This window comes from Hydra viridissima, unplaced genomic scaffold (assembly GCF_058129835.1).
Source record: "Hydra viridissima isolate aposymbiotic clone 2 unplaced genomic scaffold, HvirCarnegie_v1 scaffold_2, whole genome shotgun sequence".
NCBI lineage: Eukaryota > Metazoa > Cnidaria > Hydrozoa > Anthoathecata > Hydridae > Hydra > Hydra viridissima.
The window spans coordinates 15,440,394-15,458,739 of record NW_028324301.1 but is presented as its reverse complement, the minus strand read 5'-3'; the positions used below and the strand labels follow the sequence as shown (position 1 = coordinate 15,458,739).

At 27.6% G+C, this 18,346-nt stretch overlaps 2 protein-coding genes across 6 annotated transcripts in view; one reads left to right on the top strand and one right to left on the bottom strand.

Annotated features, from left to right (window-relative positions):
• Positions 1-18,346, bottom strand: part of LOC145186566 (uncharacterized) — a 337,374-nt gene that overhangs the window by 157,942 nt on the left and 161,086 nt on the right. The window lies entirely within an intron of this gene.
• LOC149892192 (uncharacterized) overlaps positions 1,267-18,346 on the top strand; it is a 44,395-nt gene continuing 27,315 nt past the window's right edge. For 3 of the 5 annotated variants that reach the window (XM_090077439.1, XM_090077441.1, XM_090077442.1), the window contains exons 1-25: positions 1,267-1,392; positions 1,818-1,863; positions 2,628-2,869; positions 5,777-5,882; positions 6,090-6,402; positions 6,628-6,754; positions 6,979-7,126; positions 7,387-7,497; positions 7,640-8,218; positions 8,537-8,631; positions 8,814-8,866; positions 9,023-9,090; positions 9,218-9,277; positions 9,427-9,462; positions 9,581-9,685; positions 11,155-11,337; positions 13,314-13,349; positions 13,476-13,573; positions 13,781-14,012; positions 14,254-14,277; positions 14,505-14,612; positions 15,937-16,212; positions 16,712-16,756; positions 16,890-17,180; positions 17,369-17,491. In XM_090077439.1, the coding sequence (XP_089933565.1) occupies positions 1,357-1,392; positions 1,818-1,863; positions 2,628-2,869; positions 5,777-5,882; positions 6,090-6,402; positions 6,628-6,754; positions 6,979-7,126; positions 7,387-7,497; positions 7,640-8,218; positions 8,537-8,631; positions 8,814-8,866; positions 9,023-9,090; positions 9,218-9,277; positions 9,427-9,462; positions 9,581-9,685; positions 11,155-11,337; positions 13,314-13,349; positions 13,476-13,573; positions 13,781-14,012; positions 14,254-14,277; positions 14,505-14,612; positions 15,937-16,212; positions 16,712-16,756; positions 16,890-17,180; positions 17,369-17,491 (3,541 nt within the window). In that variant the 5' untranslated portion in view covers positions 1,267-1,356. Of the gene's footprint in view, positions 1,393-1,817; positions 1,864-2,627; positions 2,870-5,776; positions 5,883-6,089; positions 6,403-6,627; positions 6,755-6,978; positions 7,127-7,386; positions 7,498-7,639; positions 8,219-8,536; positions 8,632-8,813; positions 8,867-9,022; positions 9,091-9,217; positions 9,278-9,426; positions 9,463-9,580; positions 9,686-11,154; positions 11,338-13,001; positions 13,045-13,313; positions 13,350-13,475; positions 13,574-13,780; positions 14,013-14,253; positions 14,278-14,504; positions 14,613-15,936; positions 16,213-16,711; positions 16,757-16,889; positions 17,181-17,368; positions 17,492-18,346 lie in introns of those variants that run through there. The other 2 variants (XM_090077440.1, XM_090077443.1) reach the window with 2 other exon arrangements.

Sequence of the window (18,346 nt, the reverse complement as noted above, 5' to 3'; positions counted from 1 at the left end):
TTTGATTCTGCTATTTTTTGTCTGCTCTTTCTCTTTCGCTGCCTTTCTTTTTCTCGTTCAGCCTCCAATTTAGCGAGTCTTCTTTTCTTTTCTTTTTTTGATTCTTTTTCTTTAATTACTTTTTTGCCAAACTTTTCAAACTGCCTTTCACAATATTTCTTTTGACGCTCAGCATGAGTAAGAGGCATGTTAAACCCTTGAAAGATTAAAAAAAAGGTAACACACACGAGGCTCTTTTTTGAGATACATAGAGAGGCTCTATGTATCTCAAAAGAGAGCCTCAAGGATAGGTGAGCATTCATCCTCCAAATGTTGCTTATGCAAAACATACCTATAATTTGTAGTTTTTGTAGAAAATGTAAAAGAAAGTAAGCCGCTCAATAATCTGGGTCCTTAAAGTTGATAAAAACTCAATTGTGGTTTCAGTTTAGCAGTTTTAAATTTTGTTTTAAATGTTACAAAAATTGTCACTGCGTGATGTCACGCCGTGACAAAAAGATTCTAAAAATAACTTGAGCTAATTATTTTTTTAAACAAGCATTTTTTTAATTGTACAAGATTTAGTTCTTATTGCGCTGGATTTTTGAAACCCTAAGTTTTACCGGTAGTCTTAGAAATAAAACTATTGGTACCCTACTTGTCACAGCGTGGCAATAGTGGTAATAGCATTTGATTAAAACAAATGGCATTCTAAATTCGTCTGGCAATAAGCATGTTTTTATCATAAGTAGGAATGATTAGTGCAGCTAAAAACCTGATTGCAATGAGCAAGATAGTTTTTGAATTTTTTATAGGTTCAATTGAACTTTGGCGATTTAAAATGAATTAAATTATTGCAAAAACGCCTACTTTTACCTTCTGTTTCAGCCCATATTATTTTTTATAATAGCGGCATACTATAGTAAGCTATATATTTTCTGAAAGAGGAAATATAGAGCTTTCTGCTGATATATAGTATTATCTATATTAGGTTGGTTTAATTTTATCATTTTTTGTGAGACGGTCGTGGATTGCTCATTCACGTCACCACAAAAAAAACATTAAAAATATTATTCATGCAATAGAAGTAAACCAGCTTCTTGTTTGTAAAACCTTGGTAATCTACAAAATATATCTTTTAAGAACTATTTTATATTTTAAATCAGTTTCCATATTCCTAATAATTTAAAATTCATAATCTTCGTAAAAAACATACTTTACAATTTTTAAAAGTTAATAATTCATTCTAAAACAAGTAATATAAATCGCATCCTTTTTAGACGCATTTATTTTTAGAATGTCCACAAAACTTTGTCTTTGTTTAAAATTTTTTAACGAAAGTCTTTGATGTGATCACAAACTATTTGCCCAGAAATAATGATGTTTTTTCCAAAAAATGCTTTTATTTTTACGGTAAGACTTAAATTTTTGATTCAGGTTTCAGTTGAATTAAGCTCAATTCTCGAACATATTACTATTGCAACTTTTTACGTCATTTTTTTGAATCAAAACATGCTAAAGAGATTTTTAGAAAGTTAAGAAGTGGAAAATAGTTTTAAAACCTCTCTTTAAAAAACTCTTTTTAAAAATCTCTTTTTTGAAAATCTTTTCAAAAACCTCGTACTGAACCGTACGTAACCTCGTACTGAACCGTACGTAACCTCGTAATCTAAAGAAAATATCGTTTGTTTGGGTTTCTAGTAAGATTCGAGAGAAAGAATATTGACGTCATGGTTAATATTACACTTTATGAAGAGATTAAAATCATTTTATATATATATATATTATAATATATATATAACAAGTTAGAGCCAGTTATAAGTAAATTTATTTTATAGATCAATTTTGTGTTTATGGGAAGGCCAGTTCTCGGTGGACAAATTGGTGAGTTCTTTTTTACACAATACAAAACGTTTTCGTTCTTTTTAACTAACTTTTATGTAACTCCGCCGAAAACGAAAGTTAATTTACGTCTGTTAACTAAAAATTGATGTTTAGTTAGTCGGTAATATACGAATAATAACGAATAGTTATCAACTTCCAAATCGGTCTTTTAAAATAAATCCAATTATCTGAAGTATATAAAAATAGAACTCTTCAGAAGTATAAAGTAGCAAACTTTTGGTGTGACAACTTTATATTTATATATAAATTTATTTTTGTAATAATGGTTTCGAATAACAGTTTTGCGTTAATTTTGAATAAAAGTAATCCTTATTTAAACTGATGATACTTTTTCGTGCTTACTTCTGTTAATTTAAGCAAAGTAGAAAGGCAGTAAAATAGTGCTTTGTTGTACATTTATTTCGTGTAAACCATTTTTACTGCATCTTTATTTTTTCAAGCATTGCTGAAGGTTTTTTCTAAATTTCAAAATCTTTTTTCCGATCTTTTTCACGAACTATACGGATACACGAAACAATCCAATATTACAATTTTCGATTTTTTTTTTCATTATCGTGACTACAGTACGATTTTTTTATGAAAATCATTTTAAATCTTCATCATTAAAAAGTTCATTATTTAGAGAATTTTTAAAAGGTTTATTCTTTGTAAAGTAAGGCTGTTAAAATATTTAAAAAGCAAAAAAATTGCAATCGTCCTTCAATTCATAAAAACAAAATATATTTCTATATACTTTCTTTTAGATTTTCTTCAGATTGATGTCATAGATAAAATTGCCAATGGAAAATATATAATTGTACAAGAAATTGACCTTTGTTTATCATTTGAAATAATGTTTAAAAACTCTTCAATAAACAAAGTTGCCATATATGGGCATACATCGAAGTGGAGTTGGGAAGTTTTTGATCTTTTAACTTTATATGGCAAAGATATTGGCTTTGATAAATGGCACGCGCAAGAAATATCTTTAAACCAATTTGTTAACGTAATTATTTTAGTAAAATATTTTAAAAGTTATAATACAACAACAATTAATATAATAAAGTTTATAATACAATAGGAATTAATATAATAGAATAAACAACATCATAAATAATGTAATAATAAATGTTTAATAGTTTAAATCTAAGCGCATTGCACAGCTTTTATTCAGCTATCCATTTTCAAGTTTTAATTCATTTTTTAAATCATTCACACGCACATACTTTATCCTACACGCGTACATTACTTCTATTTCAATTCGTTTCTTTACTATCCACCGTGCTTTTAAAGCAAAAAAAGTAAAACTACTCTAGGTTACATAAGAGTTTCATCACCATAAATTACTGCAAATCTGCTATTATTCTAAACAATTTAAAACTTCATTTACATAAAATGAAATCAAAAAAAATATTGGGGGAAGAAAAATTCTTTTGTTTGATTTATGAAATTTAAGTAAGTTTTTGAAAGTTTCGTAATTTAAACTTCATTCATTCAAAATTGTCAAAGGATAATCAATGAAAAAATATGTAAATCAAATTAATTCTAGAATTATGGTACACAGAAAAAAAAAAAAAATTAAACAACTGTACAAAGAAATTTGGCAGTTGATTGAGTTAATAAAGGAAAAACCTACGAGAAGTGAAAAATACAGTTTTAAGCAGAATAAAAATTGGTATAGAAAGACTGCTGAATCAATTGATGAAAATATTATCGAGTGAACAAAGACCGCTTTAAATCTACAAGAAAGTTAGCAGAAAAGGTTAAATAAGATTGTAGTATCAAGGTCACTCCATAGATAATTTGAATCAGGACCAATTAAATCAAGCTGTATAAGGGGAACTATTAAACTTTGTGTTAGAAGCATTATGGTTAGGGTGCTATTTCATGAAAAGAAGTTAAAAAAAGTAGCTTTTATTGATCAAAGCATAAACGCTGCAATAGGAACAAATATTTTTAAAAAGAATCTCAAATCCTCTCCCAGAAAATTAAGATTAACGAATAATTTTATCTTCCAGGAAGGCAATAATACACAGGCCCTCATATAGGCTAAGCGACTTTTATACTTTGATATTTACAAACTCTTGCATTTACAAACGTCCATCTATATCGTTTATAAGAAAAAATAACAATGGTTCTTGTGATTGCATTAAAAAAAAAAAAAATTCTTCTCTTCCCTTCTCTTCTCTTAGATTTTCTCGATCGTTCCTTTTTTATCTGTCCGCCGATGTTCTTTCGAATCCTCTTTCAGACAATGAATTTCTTTTCCTTCAAGTTTTTTACTTTTGTTTTAACTTCTGAGTCATGGAATTCTAAAACAGGTTTTACAAGTTTTTTTTTATTAGTCTTTATGTCACAATGGCTACAGAACTTTCTAGAACTTTACAAATTAAAATATAATTGAAGACCACACTGGAAAAACGATTAAGCAACATTTTTACTGTTTAGAGTAAATCAGATTTTAAACTTCAAAAAACCAAAGCTCACTTATTTGTTAAGCTAAATATCTGCGTAATTTGATCGGTTCTCTAGTTATATAGTCAATTATTATATAGTTAAACTGCAGCCGAATATAAAAGGGGGAAAAACCCAAAAAAAGCAAAAATGTAGCTTGATCGTTTTTCCAGTGTGGTCTTCAATTGTGTTTCAATTCGTGTTTGCGAAAACAGTTTTAAACATTAATGGTGGGACTTATTCATTTTTCATGTCATTAGGCATGTGTCCACCTGACGTTTTTGGTTGACTCGCTCTTTTTTTTCTGTCGAATGTAGCATGCTTGAGTCGGGTAAAACTTTAAGATGATGCTTATAATATTTTTATTTTCCCTCCTCACAGTACATTACACTCAGTAATTTTTCTTTTCACTATAGGTTAACTTTTTCCATTGAGCTTTTAATCGATTAATTACAACCCTCTCCTTCCTGCTTTTCACATTTGGAGCCATGCACTTAAATCTGTCTAGGATATGGTTATATGTTTGGTTCATTTGATCCTGATTATCAGCAACCTTTTTTTTCTTGCATTCATTTGTTCCAAACCTCACCAAATATGATTCCCTAATTTTTGTATTAAACTCTAAAGAAAGTTTAATTTTAAGCTTCTTTACTTTAATTTCATCAAATTATAATTTGATAGTTTATTTAGTTAGTTAAAAAAATAGACAAATTTTATGGCTATAAAAATATTATGAAATTACAATATTATGGCTATGAAAATGAGATTATAATGTATGAAATGTAGGGAATATTAACATATATTTTATGTAATATGAAAAACTATATAACAAGTATGCATTTAGTTATCAAAATTGTACTAACAATAATTGAAGCTAAGTTACCATCAATTTACCTTCCATCTAACATAAGAAAAAAATTTAATTCAGAAAATATTTTCTCCACTCATGATGAAACCGAAAAAAAAAGTATTTCAAAAAATAATTTTGACCATTCTCCTAATAAATACATATATTACTAAGACTATTTACAAATATTAGTAAGATTGCTTGAAATATCCCTGGTTTTACTTATTATGACAACAGTATGGTTCTTAAAAATTTTTTTGATGAAGTATTGCATTCCATGATAAAATAATGGGGAACCCTTAGAGTCTCTGCAAGAGAATCTTAAGATACCAAGTTTAAAGAGTAATCCATTAAAGCTAAAACAAATAATGGTTTGAATTATGTTTTAAAAAAGACTTTGATGAAAATCACTTAATGATGTAATTTTCAAAAAGTTTAATAAAGCAAAAAAATAACTTTAAACTATTACTTAATTATTTTCAAGTTTGATTCATTGTTTGTTTGCTTAAGCTTATAAGCACATTTTTTTTCTTAATTTTGTTAAGTTAAATAGCACAAGTGGTACTTTTTGAGAAAAATTAACATAAAATGCGCATGCTTTTTATTATTCAGGTGAGCATATTTGCTTTTGGCAATGGTTCTGTTCTAATTAAATCTCTACAACATGAAGTCAAGAATTGTTCTTCTAATCAGACAATTATAAAATCAAATCGTAAAGGTAAATTCGTATGAAATAGAACATTAATTTGCAGTTGCTTGATATAAGTAATGTTGTTTTTTAAAGAATTATTTTAAAAAATTATACAACCAATACACTAACTGACAGAAAGCAGTATTACATACTTTTTGAAAGAAGAGGGATTAATCCCTTTACTACCATTACACAAATATTTTTTTTTTTTCTTTTTTTTTTTTAAATTTATAGGAAACTATTCTGAAATGATGAATGTCTTAGATATTGTTGGTTCTCCATTGCCATTATTCCTAATTGAGGATGGCTGTACAGTTCCTCTTTTTGCTTCCCATGTGAATTTTACACAGAAGATTTTTTGGGGGGCTTCTATGCAGAAAGGAATATTTGTCCAGGGATACCAGTATCAAAAATGTAATCAGAGTTACGACTTTGCAAATTTGGTTTTAAAACAATTCACAGTCAGTCTTTGGATTAAGTATGAGTTGTCACAAATGTTCTATGAGTTTGACATAAGTGGGAACATTTCTTTTGCTTTAAAGATCAAGTGAGTCTTTTGATTAAAAAAAAACAAAAACAAAATCAATAAACATCTTTTTATCAGAACTCAGTTTTTACTGCTTTAAATGAGATAGAAAAGTATCAAATTTCAACTTTTAAAGTTCTTTAGAATTTAGTTTTCTTGTTAAAAGAAATGAGCTGGGTTTTTTTGTTTTGTTAACAGATGGTTTTTATTGATTATTTTGTTTGATCATATTTTATCTTTCATCAGAAATAGCACACTTGTTCTTCAATTTAATGGTATTGACGTTAACATTTTTGCATTTGAAAGCTATGATTGGTACCATGTTATCAATGAGTTTTCATCAAACAAAGTAAACACATACATCAACGGAGATGTAAGTAGTTCTTAATTGTTTTTTCTTTGTAAGAAAATTTTGTGTAATCTAGTGAACTTTTATGGGTTTTCTAAATGTTTTGTGAGCCCAAATAAGTTTTTAAGTGTTTTTTGTGTTTTGATTTTGTGAATTAGTTTGGAATGTTGTCTGTTGTCAATAATATTTTATTAGACAATCAGACTTATGTTTTTTAAAAAGTTAGTATGGTACTTACTTGCTTCTAGTGGAAGTTCACATTTTATATTGGTGAAGTTTCTTCCTACATTTTTAAAAGCCTCAGTATTTACAATAATGTCGTCTGCTTACATTTGTATGATGGTTTATTGCCTAAATGGTTTCATGACTCATTAATGATATGCCCAAACAGACATAGTAAGACCTGTTTTTCTGTTAACGAAAATAATATTATGATGTTAAAAGTTTTCAATGCACATAAATATGTTTAGGAAATTAAAATATTTGAAAGGGCCATGTTTTTTTAAAAACAGATGAAATCTCACAATTTATCAAGTTTTTCATTAAAAATGAAAACTGTTAGCAGTTTGAATTTCTGAAGCTTCAACATCTTTGAGTTTTGTCAATGCTCAAAGATGTTGATGTCAAGAAATCATGATCTTCTTTTTAACGTTTAGCTTTGGACATTTGTAAAGACCCATATGGTTGTCATTATTGTAACCAGTTAACTGGTGAAGGAAATTATAAATCCTATGATTTGAGATTCAAGTTGCATAAATGCGCAAGAGGTTCCTTTTAAATTCATCCTTTTTTTTTTTTTTTTTTTTTTTTTTTACTAAAAAGCAATTAAAAGCTCAAATTAAGCTTTTGTTTTCTATACTTAGAGATGTAAGCTGACATATTTAAAAAAAAAAAAGAGTTTTGTTTTAGATTTCAATTTTGATTACTTTGTGCATTATTTCACATTGGACTCTCCAGATTATTTATCAGATGAAAAAAACTCTAGCTTCAGATTGTCTCTTCCACATTCTAGTCAGTTTATTTATGGGATTGCAAACAGCGCTATGTGCATTGAAAACCAACCAAGTTACACATTGTTGAAAGATTTTCCACTTAAAAACGGCTCAACATTTGGAGTTTGGCTAAAGCACTTTTGCTCATGGGGTGGAAATGATATCATCTTATTGCATGAGCGTTTTGCACTCAAATGTAACCCAAACACATATTTTCCTGTAGCAGTAATTGATACCTTCCTACTAAACGCTTTTTACATTCCTGGAAAATCAGGCATTTGGTATCAGCTAGCAATAACAATGCTGAGTCCGTTAAGAATACATGTTAATGGTAGACCTATTAAAGTTGAAGTCATTTCGAATGTTGACTTGTTGAGTTATCAGAACTTGAAGCCAAGTATCCAGATAGGCAATATTCAAGAAAAAGTTTGTTTTGATGAGCTATATGTAGCAGAGTTGGCAGATGTTTATTCTGTTTATTTTGATCAGTTGTACGGTAAAGAGTATACTTTTTTTTTTAGTTTTTTTAGTTTTCTGTTTGAATATTGATGTGTTATAAGTACTCTAGCTGAACCTTTATGCTTTACATTAGAGCCTCAACATAATGAACCCTGAAAGATATTGAAGAATGATTTGTTATACTGAGTGTTCATTATGTCAATAATTTTATATATGAAGTTTATGTAAAGAATAAATGATGAGAAAAAGAGTCCAGTTCATTAGATTGACATGTTTATTAGTTAAGGGTCTTGTTTTATCAAGATTCTAGTGCAATTTAGCTTAGATTTTTTTTTTATATCTGGCTTGTAATTAGGATCATCTACAGACCTGAAAAAAGTTCAAAACAGTTATTATGTACTTGGGATTCAGATTCAGACTTTAAAGATTTCTAATGAAAATGCTTCAATGATAATAATGATCATCCTTGTATTAATATTCTGGTTGCAATTTGTTTTTGAGATGTTTTGGTTTTTTTATTAACATATTTGGTTTTCTTATTTAAAATTTCTAAATTATTAAAATGACCAAGAATGCTAATTAATTTTAATATGAATTAACTTCTAAACAATTTCACTAATCTTATCTTTTAGTTTCTTGAAAATTTGATGTTTTATAATGTGACAAGTATTGAGCAGCAAAACCAGTAATTTGCTTAAATTATCAGTTATAACCTTCTTCATTGCATTTGTTCTAATCTTTTATTAGAATTGTACAGTTAATAACAATCTCTCATAAAATACTATAACAAAAATTTGATAAATTTTTTCTGCTCCTAAAAAGCTTGCTTATCTTTCATTAGCTATACAATTATTAATGCTGAAATTTATTTTGAGCAACTGAATGATTCTGTTTTGGAAACTTTGGAAGGTAAAGTAACAAAATTTTTCTCATGATTGAAGAAACGCTAAATTTGATTAACACTTTTCTAATTACTTTTTTAATCATTATGAGGGTCAGTTTTGATCTTAAAATTTTTTGTTTTTATTTTTAATAGATTTACTTAGTGAAAGTGTTTGGTCTGTGAAAGGAAAAAATGATGCATTAGATAATCAAGGTACTGTTTTGCATTTTTATATAGTTTCATGAAAAATTTATAATAGTTTAGTTCATTAAATCAGTTTAAGAAACCAGGTAAAAACATAGCCCTCGGTTAAAGTTTGTTTTTTAGTAGTACATTTTAAATAGTAAAATTTTATGTTTCAGATGCTGAAGTTAAAAATATTTCTGCAACTGAAATCGGTATGCTTATTACGAGTTGTTCTATATATAAAACAACAATCTTCATTAAATAGATCTTGGTCTTTAGTTATGAATTAAATAGCGGATGATTTAAATTTTTTTTTTTCTTTATCATTAGGGTATCGTATAATGAACTATCCATCAAAATATTGTGATCCAAATATGAATGTATTGACACAGGATGAATGTCAGAGAGCAATTGTTTATGTTGACAACTATTATGGTAAGTTCAATGTTCAATTAATTTTTATTGTTGATGGGATTTACTTTAAAAACCTAAATGAAAATGTTCGAACAGGCTTTTAAATTAAATTTTGTGAGTTGCTTGTTATTTTGGAGCAACATGAACTATTGTGTAGAGGGAATATGAGGAAAAAAAAAGAAGAATTCAGAAAATCCTAAAAAAAAGTATTTGTGGAGTCAATCTAAATGTACATTTTTATTCATATATTGACTCTTTGAGTGCCTAAACTTCAAAGTCCAGAGATCCATTTAAACTACTTTCAAGGGTCTAACATCATTAGCTCTACAATTCCACAAGGTTTGACATTCCATAGATAACAGAGCCCTAGATATACTCTAAACAATTATCATACTACCATGATCTTCATAACTTGTAAAAAATGGAGATTTTCAGGATATTCTCCAGATATTCAAATTTTGAACCTAAAAAGGCAACATTTTAAAAATGTTGATTGTTTCTCTGTTTATATTCTCTTCTAATAAAACAAGATCTAATTTTAAAATGTATATTTTATTTATTACATTTTTGAACTTCAAAAAAAATTGTCAATTGTTAAATGTTTGATCTGATTTTTTAACCTAACTGCTTTATTTGCTTGTTCGACACTTTTCTGTTTTTTCTGTTCGTTTTTTGAACTTTCTGTTCTTTCAAACAACTGTTTTCACTATAAGTTTCCTTCTTGCATTCAGAAAGATACCTAATCAAAACTTTGAAAGTAATCTCATATTTGTAGAGTAATTTATCCTTTTAGTGGTTAGATGTAAACATCTAGCTGTGATTTTTGTTTCAAATCAGCTAGTAAAAATACTGAACCAATTAATGAAAAAATTCTAAAATTGCTTTCTTTTGAAAATCTAACAAAAGTCCTCCAAGAGAAAATACCAAGCAGGACAAAAGCCAATCAAAAAAATAAAAAATAAAAAAATAATCAACATGAACAAACTTTTGCAAACTTAGATTTTTTTTTTTTTTTTTTTTTTTTATTAATAAAAAACTATATACTCTTTTTTTAAGAAGAAGAAAAAATAAGTTGATTTAAACATTTTTGCATTCCAGTAGAATGAAAAATATATAAAATATGCATTTGTTACAATATGTTAAGTATTTTAATCCTTAGATTTGTTTTAATAAACAAAAATTTTCTGATTATTTGCAAACTTTATTAACAAATATCTTAAGTATAATTTTTAACTAATATCAAATGCTTGCAAAAGTTCACTATACTGAATTATCTGAACAACTCATGAGAAATATTTAATAACATTTTGAGCTTAAATAACTGGACACCCAAGAGCCATTCAGCAATGGAAATATTCGGTTGTGGCATTCCATAATAATATTTTCTTTGAAATAAAATGCTCTGCTGATCATATTCTTTGTATGCTGCACTGATTATATTAATTTTTTCTACTATTTATCTCTGATTTATTGTTTCATTTTTTTAACAGGCATTAAAAGTAAGCGTATAATGCAGGTTGGTAATTGGCAGGGAGTTCCAAAAGGATGCTCTATTCAAATGGGGCTGCTTGGTCAAACTGTATATCAAGATTTTTCTGCACATTGGAGTACCAATATTAATACTAATAATGCTAGATTTGTGACTGGAGAGTTTATGCTCCTTTGCAGAATAAGTAAATGTTTTTTATTTGCCTATTTTATAGCAAGATATAGATTTGGATTTAAAAATAAATTTAAATAGGCCACATGCTTCAAGAACAAAGAGTTAAACTAATAGATATATATATTGCATAGAGTGTTTGTTTGTTGATATACAAGAAAATAAACAATTATTTTGTTCAGCCTGATACCAACATGGTATTGCAGCTGCAACATTTGCTACCACATTTAAAAAGTTTAGCCTACTTAATAGTTTAGTGGTTGAAGATAAATTATATTTTCATTAACTGGCTTGCTGATGCTGCAAAAAATAATTATAATTATAATTATAATAACTTTTTGCTTAGTTATTGGAATAACTAGCAGCTTACTTATTATAAAACATCTGATGTGGGCACACTGCAGTTTCCAAGTGAGATTATTGCATTTGCCAAGTGACAACTTGAACAACCATATGATGACTATTAAGAATAACTGGATGACTGACAAGAACAATTAAACTTATTGATCTCTTGTTATTTGGAGTACCTTCTGGAGGTACTTGATTTAGAGCACCAGTTGGAGTACACAGCAAAATGAATAGTTTTGAGTATTTACATTCTGAAAGTTTGGATGTTCAAGTGATAGTCAAGATGAAAAAGAGAGTGCATGAGTGTTTTCAAATAAGTTTTTAAATATTCTAAGCAAATGCCTTTCAATCTAACAGTTTGTGTATATGTTGAAGTGATATGCTATTTCACACTAATGAAATTTTAGTGTGAAATAGCACATCACATCAACACATGTATAAACAGATCTATTAGTGCTCTCCAAGCAGAAGTAAAACAATATCTTAAACAAGTTCTTAAAATTCATTACAATTCTAAAATGAAACAGGTCTTCGTTTAAAGTTTTTGGTTTGGTTTTAGTTGGTTTTGATTGGTTTTTAATAAATACTTTGGTTCAGTTTCAGTTAGTTTTTAGTAGTTTAACTTTAATTGGTAATTTTGTGGCATCAAAATGATTTTAATTGGTTAACTGTAGCATCAAAATAAAATAACTACACTTAAATTAATGCTCCACGTTTTGGTAAAAAAAAAGTTAGGTCAATGTTACTAACTTTTTGGGCATTAAATATTGTAAAAAAAGTTTTACCAAAAATTCAAACTCTAAATAAATAATAATGATAGTAACAAATAAAGTGTTCTCTTTTCCCCTTTGCAGAAAAAAAAGCTAAAAATCCTCAATTAATAAATTGACATAGATTTGTAACAATAATCTTCAGGAGATTTGCCCTAACATTTAGATTGTATTACTTGCACCTTCTATTACTTCTATTATCTCAAGTACTGAAAGAGGTTTCTGTAGAATGAAAAAAGGTGATTAAAAAGTAATATATTGCTTATATTAATTTATAATTTTGGAAAGTTAAATTCAATTTATTTAATGCCAAAAAGATACAGGATTTTCTGTATACTTTTCCAAGTGAAAAGCTAGAGAAAACATTTTGATGATTATTAATGATATATTTTAATAATCATCAAAGTTTTTTCTCTAGCTTTTGAATTGCTATTATGTAAATTTGTACACTACAAATAAAACATCCAGTCAATATATTCTAAAATTTTACATTCTTACTCTATGTTCAATAAGGAAAAATTAGAATGCATGTTTAATAAATACCTTCTTTACATTTCAGACTTTTTATAACTTGATGAAGTGTGTAAACAATCCATTTAAATGCTTCATCATTCAAAGTAAAAAGTAAATAGTTCTCATCTCTTTAGTAAAACTTGTGCAAAGATGGATTGCTTTTAGTTGTTTTTTGTGATAAGCAAAAATTATTTTAAAAAGTAATTTTCTGTCACTAATTTATTTAAATAGATTTTTCTGTTTGTTTTAAAAGTATTTTTTTACATCATTTCTGGTTAAAAACTGTGATTGCAAAATGTTATGGCTTTTTTTTTGAAGTTGACTTTGATTTACTTATTTCAGTTCTTAATTCTTGTAGATCCATCTTGGCTGTCATTAACCGATCGAAACAATGGTATTACATTTGTCAAATAATTTATTCTTATAGATTATAGTGTTTATGTTTGGCTGAAAATAACTTTATTGCATCCTAATAAAGAAAATATGAAGCTTTCTTTGTTTTTTTTTGTTTTTTTTTTAGAGTATGATATGGCTTTTCATAAGAATGTGAAAATATTACCAGGGTCAAATTCATTTTGGAAACAGGTGGATTTGGAAAGATCACAAATCATTTGCAAGGTAGCTAAAGTTTTTATGTTTTATAGGAATGAAGAGTAGTTACAAACTTCTTTATTATGAATCATGAATCAGGAAAAATAGCTTAACATACTTTACATGATATAATCCAAGCAATAAATATATATCCAAGATATATATAATCCTAGCAACAAACATATATTACAAGGAGGTGTCTGATATAATTTATTAATAAAATTTTGTTTTAAGGTCATCTTGAACTCAACAAATGCTAACATTATGAACTCATTTGAAATAAGAGTTAGTGATTATGAGAACATGTCAACCTACACTGTTTGTATTAATTATTTTGAGAATACCAAAGCTTTGATTAAGTTAGACATTATTTGTAGTAGTTGTGTAAGTGGGCGATATGTTCGCTACCAACCGTTATCAGTTTATAGTTTAGCTGTTGATATGGAAGTATATGGAGTTAATCCAGGTAAAATAATATTCATATGTTTAAGTTGCTATTTTAGTAAATTATGTCTTAGTTTAACAACTTTATTTTTAAAGATATCCATAGTTAATGTATGATTAAGTTCAATCATGTTAAATATATACATTGGTTATTCTCTAAAAATACATAGTTTGTTTTCTATGTTTGCCATTATTAAAAGAATTTTAAACCACAAGATTTTCTGTTTTATATAAAGGTGTTATGTTTTACTTTTTATTCCTAGAATGCTACAGTGACATTATAAAAGGTTCAAGTATTATTTTTTCTTAACTAGATAATGTAATCAATTGTAACTCTGTAAATCTGTAAATTTTCCTACAAATTTTTGAAATTCCTTAACTTTCGAATTTTCTTCTTACTATATTCTTAATGTAAGAAATCTTTTTTAACTTTTTGTCTTATCTTCTGTTTGCTCACAAGTATTTACTTTTTTATCTTTTTTTTTAAATATAAGTTTAATATATTTTTTTTCAGAAATAAACTTAGTTCCTTTTAAGAACCCTACCTCAAGTATTTATTTAAAGAATGATACTCTTCAATTACATAGAAATTGCAATCCTGAAATTTTTTATTTTGTTAAAGGTACTATTTTAGCTTTTAAGTTTTATTTTTGCTATTTAAGATTTTTATCATTGCAATTTTTTTTAGGAGCCTGAACATGTATGGTATCTTAACTTTATTCTAGCATAATTGGTATAGTTGCACAGACTGTACACATCATCAATAGAGGTTGTAAGTTGAATGTCATGATTATTCAAAAAAATTTGTAAGCTATCAGCCCATGTCATCCTGCCAAAAAAGTTGAAAAAAAAAAAAAAGCATGAAAACCATCTCTACTTGGAAGATTTTGCTGATTTTTTAATTAAATAACGCTGTGTGAAGGTGTTAACAATACAAATTCTTTATATACCTGATGTACCATTGTGTATACAGGGTATAAGAAATACTACATAAGAGATATGAATATTTATTGTATGCATTAAGTCTTTTTAACTACACTTGCTTTCTTTAAATACAAGCTTTTAACATAAGTGCACATATGTCAGATGGATGAGTACTTCATTCTATAATGAAGCCATGATCTGAAAACTGTATTGCCAACTTTTCCACTTCTGGTTTTTCCTCGAGTAAAACATATTTTTGTCTGTATTTAGGCAATTAAAGCATATAATCTCTCTCTGTTCTCAATGAAGTCTTTCTATTGTTAAATTTCAATTAAACTATTTAGTTTTCTGTTCTTTTAAATCTGTTTAAATAAAATATGAACTTTTGAGAAAAACTTTTATCATATTTAAACAAATTTGAACGATATTTAAATGGTTTCTGTTTGAACTGAGTAAAACTTTTGATAATAAAAGTTTAAACTATAAACTCAATCTAAGTTTTTGTGTTGAAGAAACAATCATTTGCATCATATGATTGCATGAACAAATCATATGGTCATATGTACCAATATTAATGTTAATAAAACAAGGACATTGTCTTGTTTTATTAACATTAATATTGGTCCATATTGTCTTGTTTTGTTAACATCAATACTGGTTCATTCAAAATACCTAGTTTTATTCACATTAATATTGGTCACATGGACCAATATTAAAGTTAATAAAACAAGGCATTTTGAATGCAAAATTTTGCACGATGTAATAGCCTGGAAAACTGTATTTTCAGGCTATTGCATCATGAGAAAAAGTTTTTACATTGCCATGACATTCCACTTATAACCTCTAAATTAATGCAGTGTTTTTACACTGGTGTGTTAACTGTCATGGTCAAAAAGTTGTTTCAACACCTTTGAGTGTTTTTAGTGAATTTGATTTTAATGAAATAACAAGGTTTTGAAAATAAAACATTTTCTTTTAACTAATTTTACATCTAATTCAACTTTATCATCTTTTGATTTTAGGTTTAGATGGGTCAAATACAAAAATATCTATAAAATCAATGAATGATTTGTTTATTACAAATGTTGGAAAAAATCTGTTTTTGATGAAATGTAATAGCTCGCAAGCTAAACAGGTCTCTTTTATTCATCACCAAGATAAATGGTATTCTGGATTTTCTGCTTTTGAGTCGTTTGACTTTCCAGGCTATTACATTTTTCTTCAAGGGGAAAACCTTACTTTGAACTTAATCAACGAAACAAACCGAGAACACTGGGAAGCAGCAAGTTTTAAAACACGTAAGCAGTTTTGTATTATTTAGAAAGGTAGCAAACCATGAGAAATTGATAACATGGCAGTTTCTTTTTGGTTTTATTTGTGTTTATAGTTAGAAATTTGTTTGATTTGTTTGATTGGCAAAAACTAAAAGAAAGAAAAAGAGTTTGCTGAAAATTTCTGGAACTTAGCACTTTTATTGTGAATAGATATTATATTATAAAAAATACTCTAAATTTCTTATAAAATGAAGATGACTGTAGTGGAGATAAGGAAATTCTATGTTAAACAGTTATATGCAGCAGTTTAATTTTGTTTATTGAGATTATTATAGGTGTAAGTTTTAACCAGGATAGGTTTTCTAAACTGTAAAGAGTTTTGCTCAGGAGAGACTACAAGGGTAAACTACCTTCGCATTGAAAAGCGTTCTTTTCATTGTTTTTGCATTGAAGATGTTTTTATATACAAAACAATTTTAACTGAAAATTTAACAACTTACAAAAGTTTTCTTGTTTATTTTAGAAAAAAAGTTCAAATACGAATATATTTCTGATTACTTAGTTTCAGGTGAGTTTTATTGTCTTATGATAAAAGATAACATTTTGTTGCAAAAAAGGTTGCACGAAGCTTTTATTTAGTTTTTCATTCTGAGTTAAGTTCAGCTATCTATAGCAAATAAGACAGCAGATAAATGTTTTAGAAAAAATAAGCTCAGCTTCAACATACAGAATAAACAAAAACTTCATGCAGTGGGTAGAAGAGCCTGTACCGGGACATCCAACTCTAAGTTTAAAAGTAAGAATACTGTCTGCAGATGGTGACATTGTTGTTAACGAGTTTGAAGCAATGAACACAGACTTCATAAACTTAACATCGCTAGCACCATACACAACTTACATACCTTGCTTTAAAGTGAGCACTGCTAGAGAAAGTTTGAACGTTTATGGGAAATTTAACTGCAATTTTTCAAGCTTCACCACACCTGAAGCAGGTTCATATAACTATAAACAATATCGTTCTAGTGTTATTTTGAGTTTTTGTTGAAATATGTATTTTTTCCTTTTTTAGTTAAATTATAGTTTGCTTGGCTTATAAAATCGTTGCAGGCACCAAAAATTTTTGAGTTAATGGCATAAGTAACTTTGTCACTAAATTTATTTACAGTTACATCTTCTTTAGAACTGTCATGCTCTACAAACAGTTGCAAAACGTCTAAAAATGAAGTATGTGTTTATGAAAATGGAACCAGTGCTATTTGTACTTGTAAAAATGGCTATAGTTTAGTAAACAATACATGCATAGGTAGGAGACATTCATCACACAGTACTTTTTTCCAATAAACATTTGCTAAATAAATTTTTTAGTTACGTATTTAAGCGAAAACATGAAAGCAAAGTTTAATACCTTTTATTAATATTAAAAAAGTTTTAACTGAGTTACTTTTAAATATTATTCTCCAAATTTTAATAAGATATTATAAAATATCACAAAAGTTCTAATTTCACGAAAGAGTAATTAAATCTGTAGGATTTATTCTTTTTAGATTTTAAATAAATTAGTCCAATCTTTAGATATATATGCAGTTATGATGCAATTCATTTACTTACTTCCTTGCTTTTTTTTATTGAAAGGCAGGTCTTAGTGAGAATTTTTTCAAATATTTTTTTTACTCTCACGTTAACGCTATAAGGATATGGTGTCGCAGGTTCGGAGGTTTGAAGGGTTGGAGATTTGGGTGTAGAGATACCTCAAGATTTTGTGTAATGTTTTTCATGTACCTTTTTTATACTTGATAATTCCTGCCACGTCAAATAATAACATTCCTTTCCAGCCAGTGGCAGCCTTAGGGTAGGGCCTGGTTGGGCGATGGCCCAGGGAGCCGAATATAAATGGGCGAAATTTAGCGCAAAATCATTATACTGGTCGAGATTGGATCTCATTTTTATTATTTAAAAGAACTATTATTTTACTTAAAAACTTATTATTGTCTTTTATTATTGTCTACGAACGAAAAGAAAAGTTACATAGTTGTAAGTACTTATTTACACTCGTTAAAAATAAACCATGATAAAAAAACGTCAAGAAAACTCCACAAAGACGTAAATAAGTTTTCGGAGTTAAGCTAAAAAACATTAAATTAGTAATTAACCAATCGGT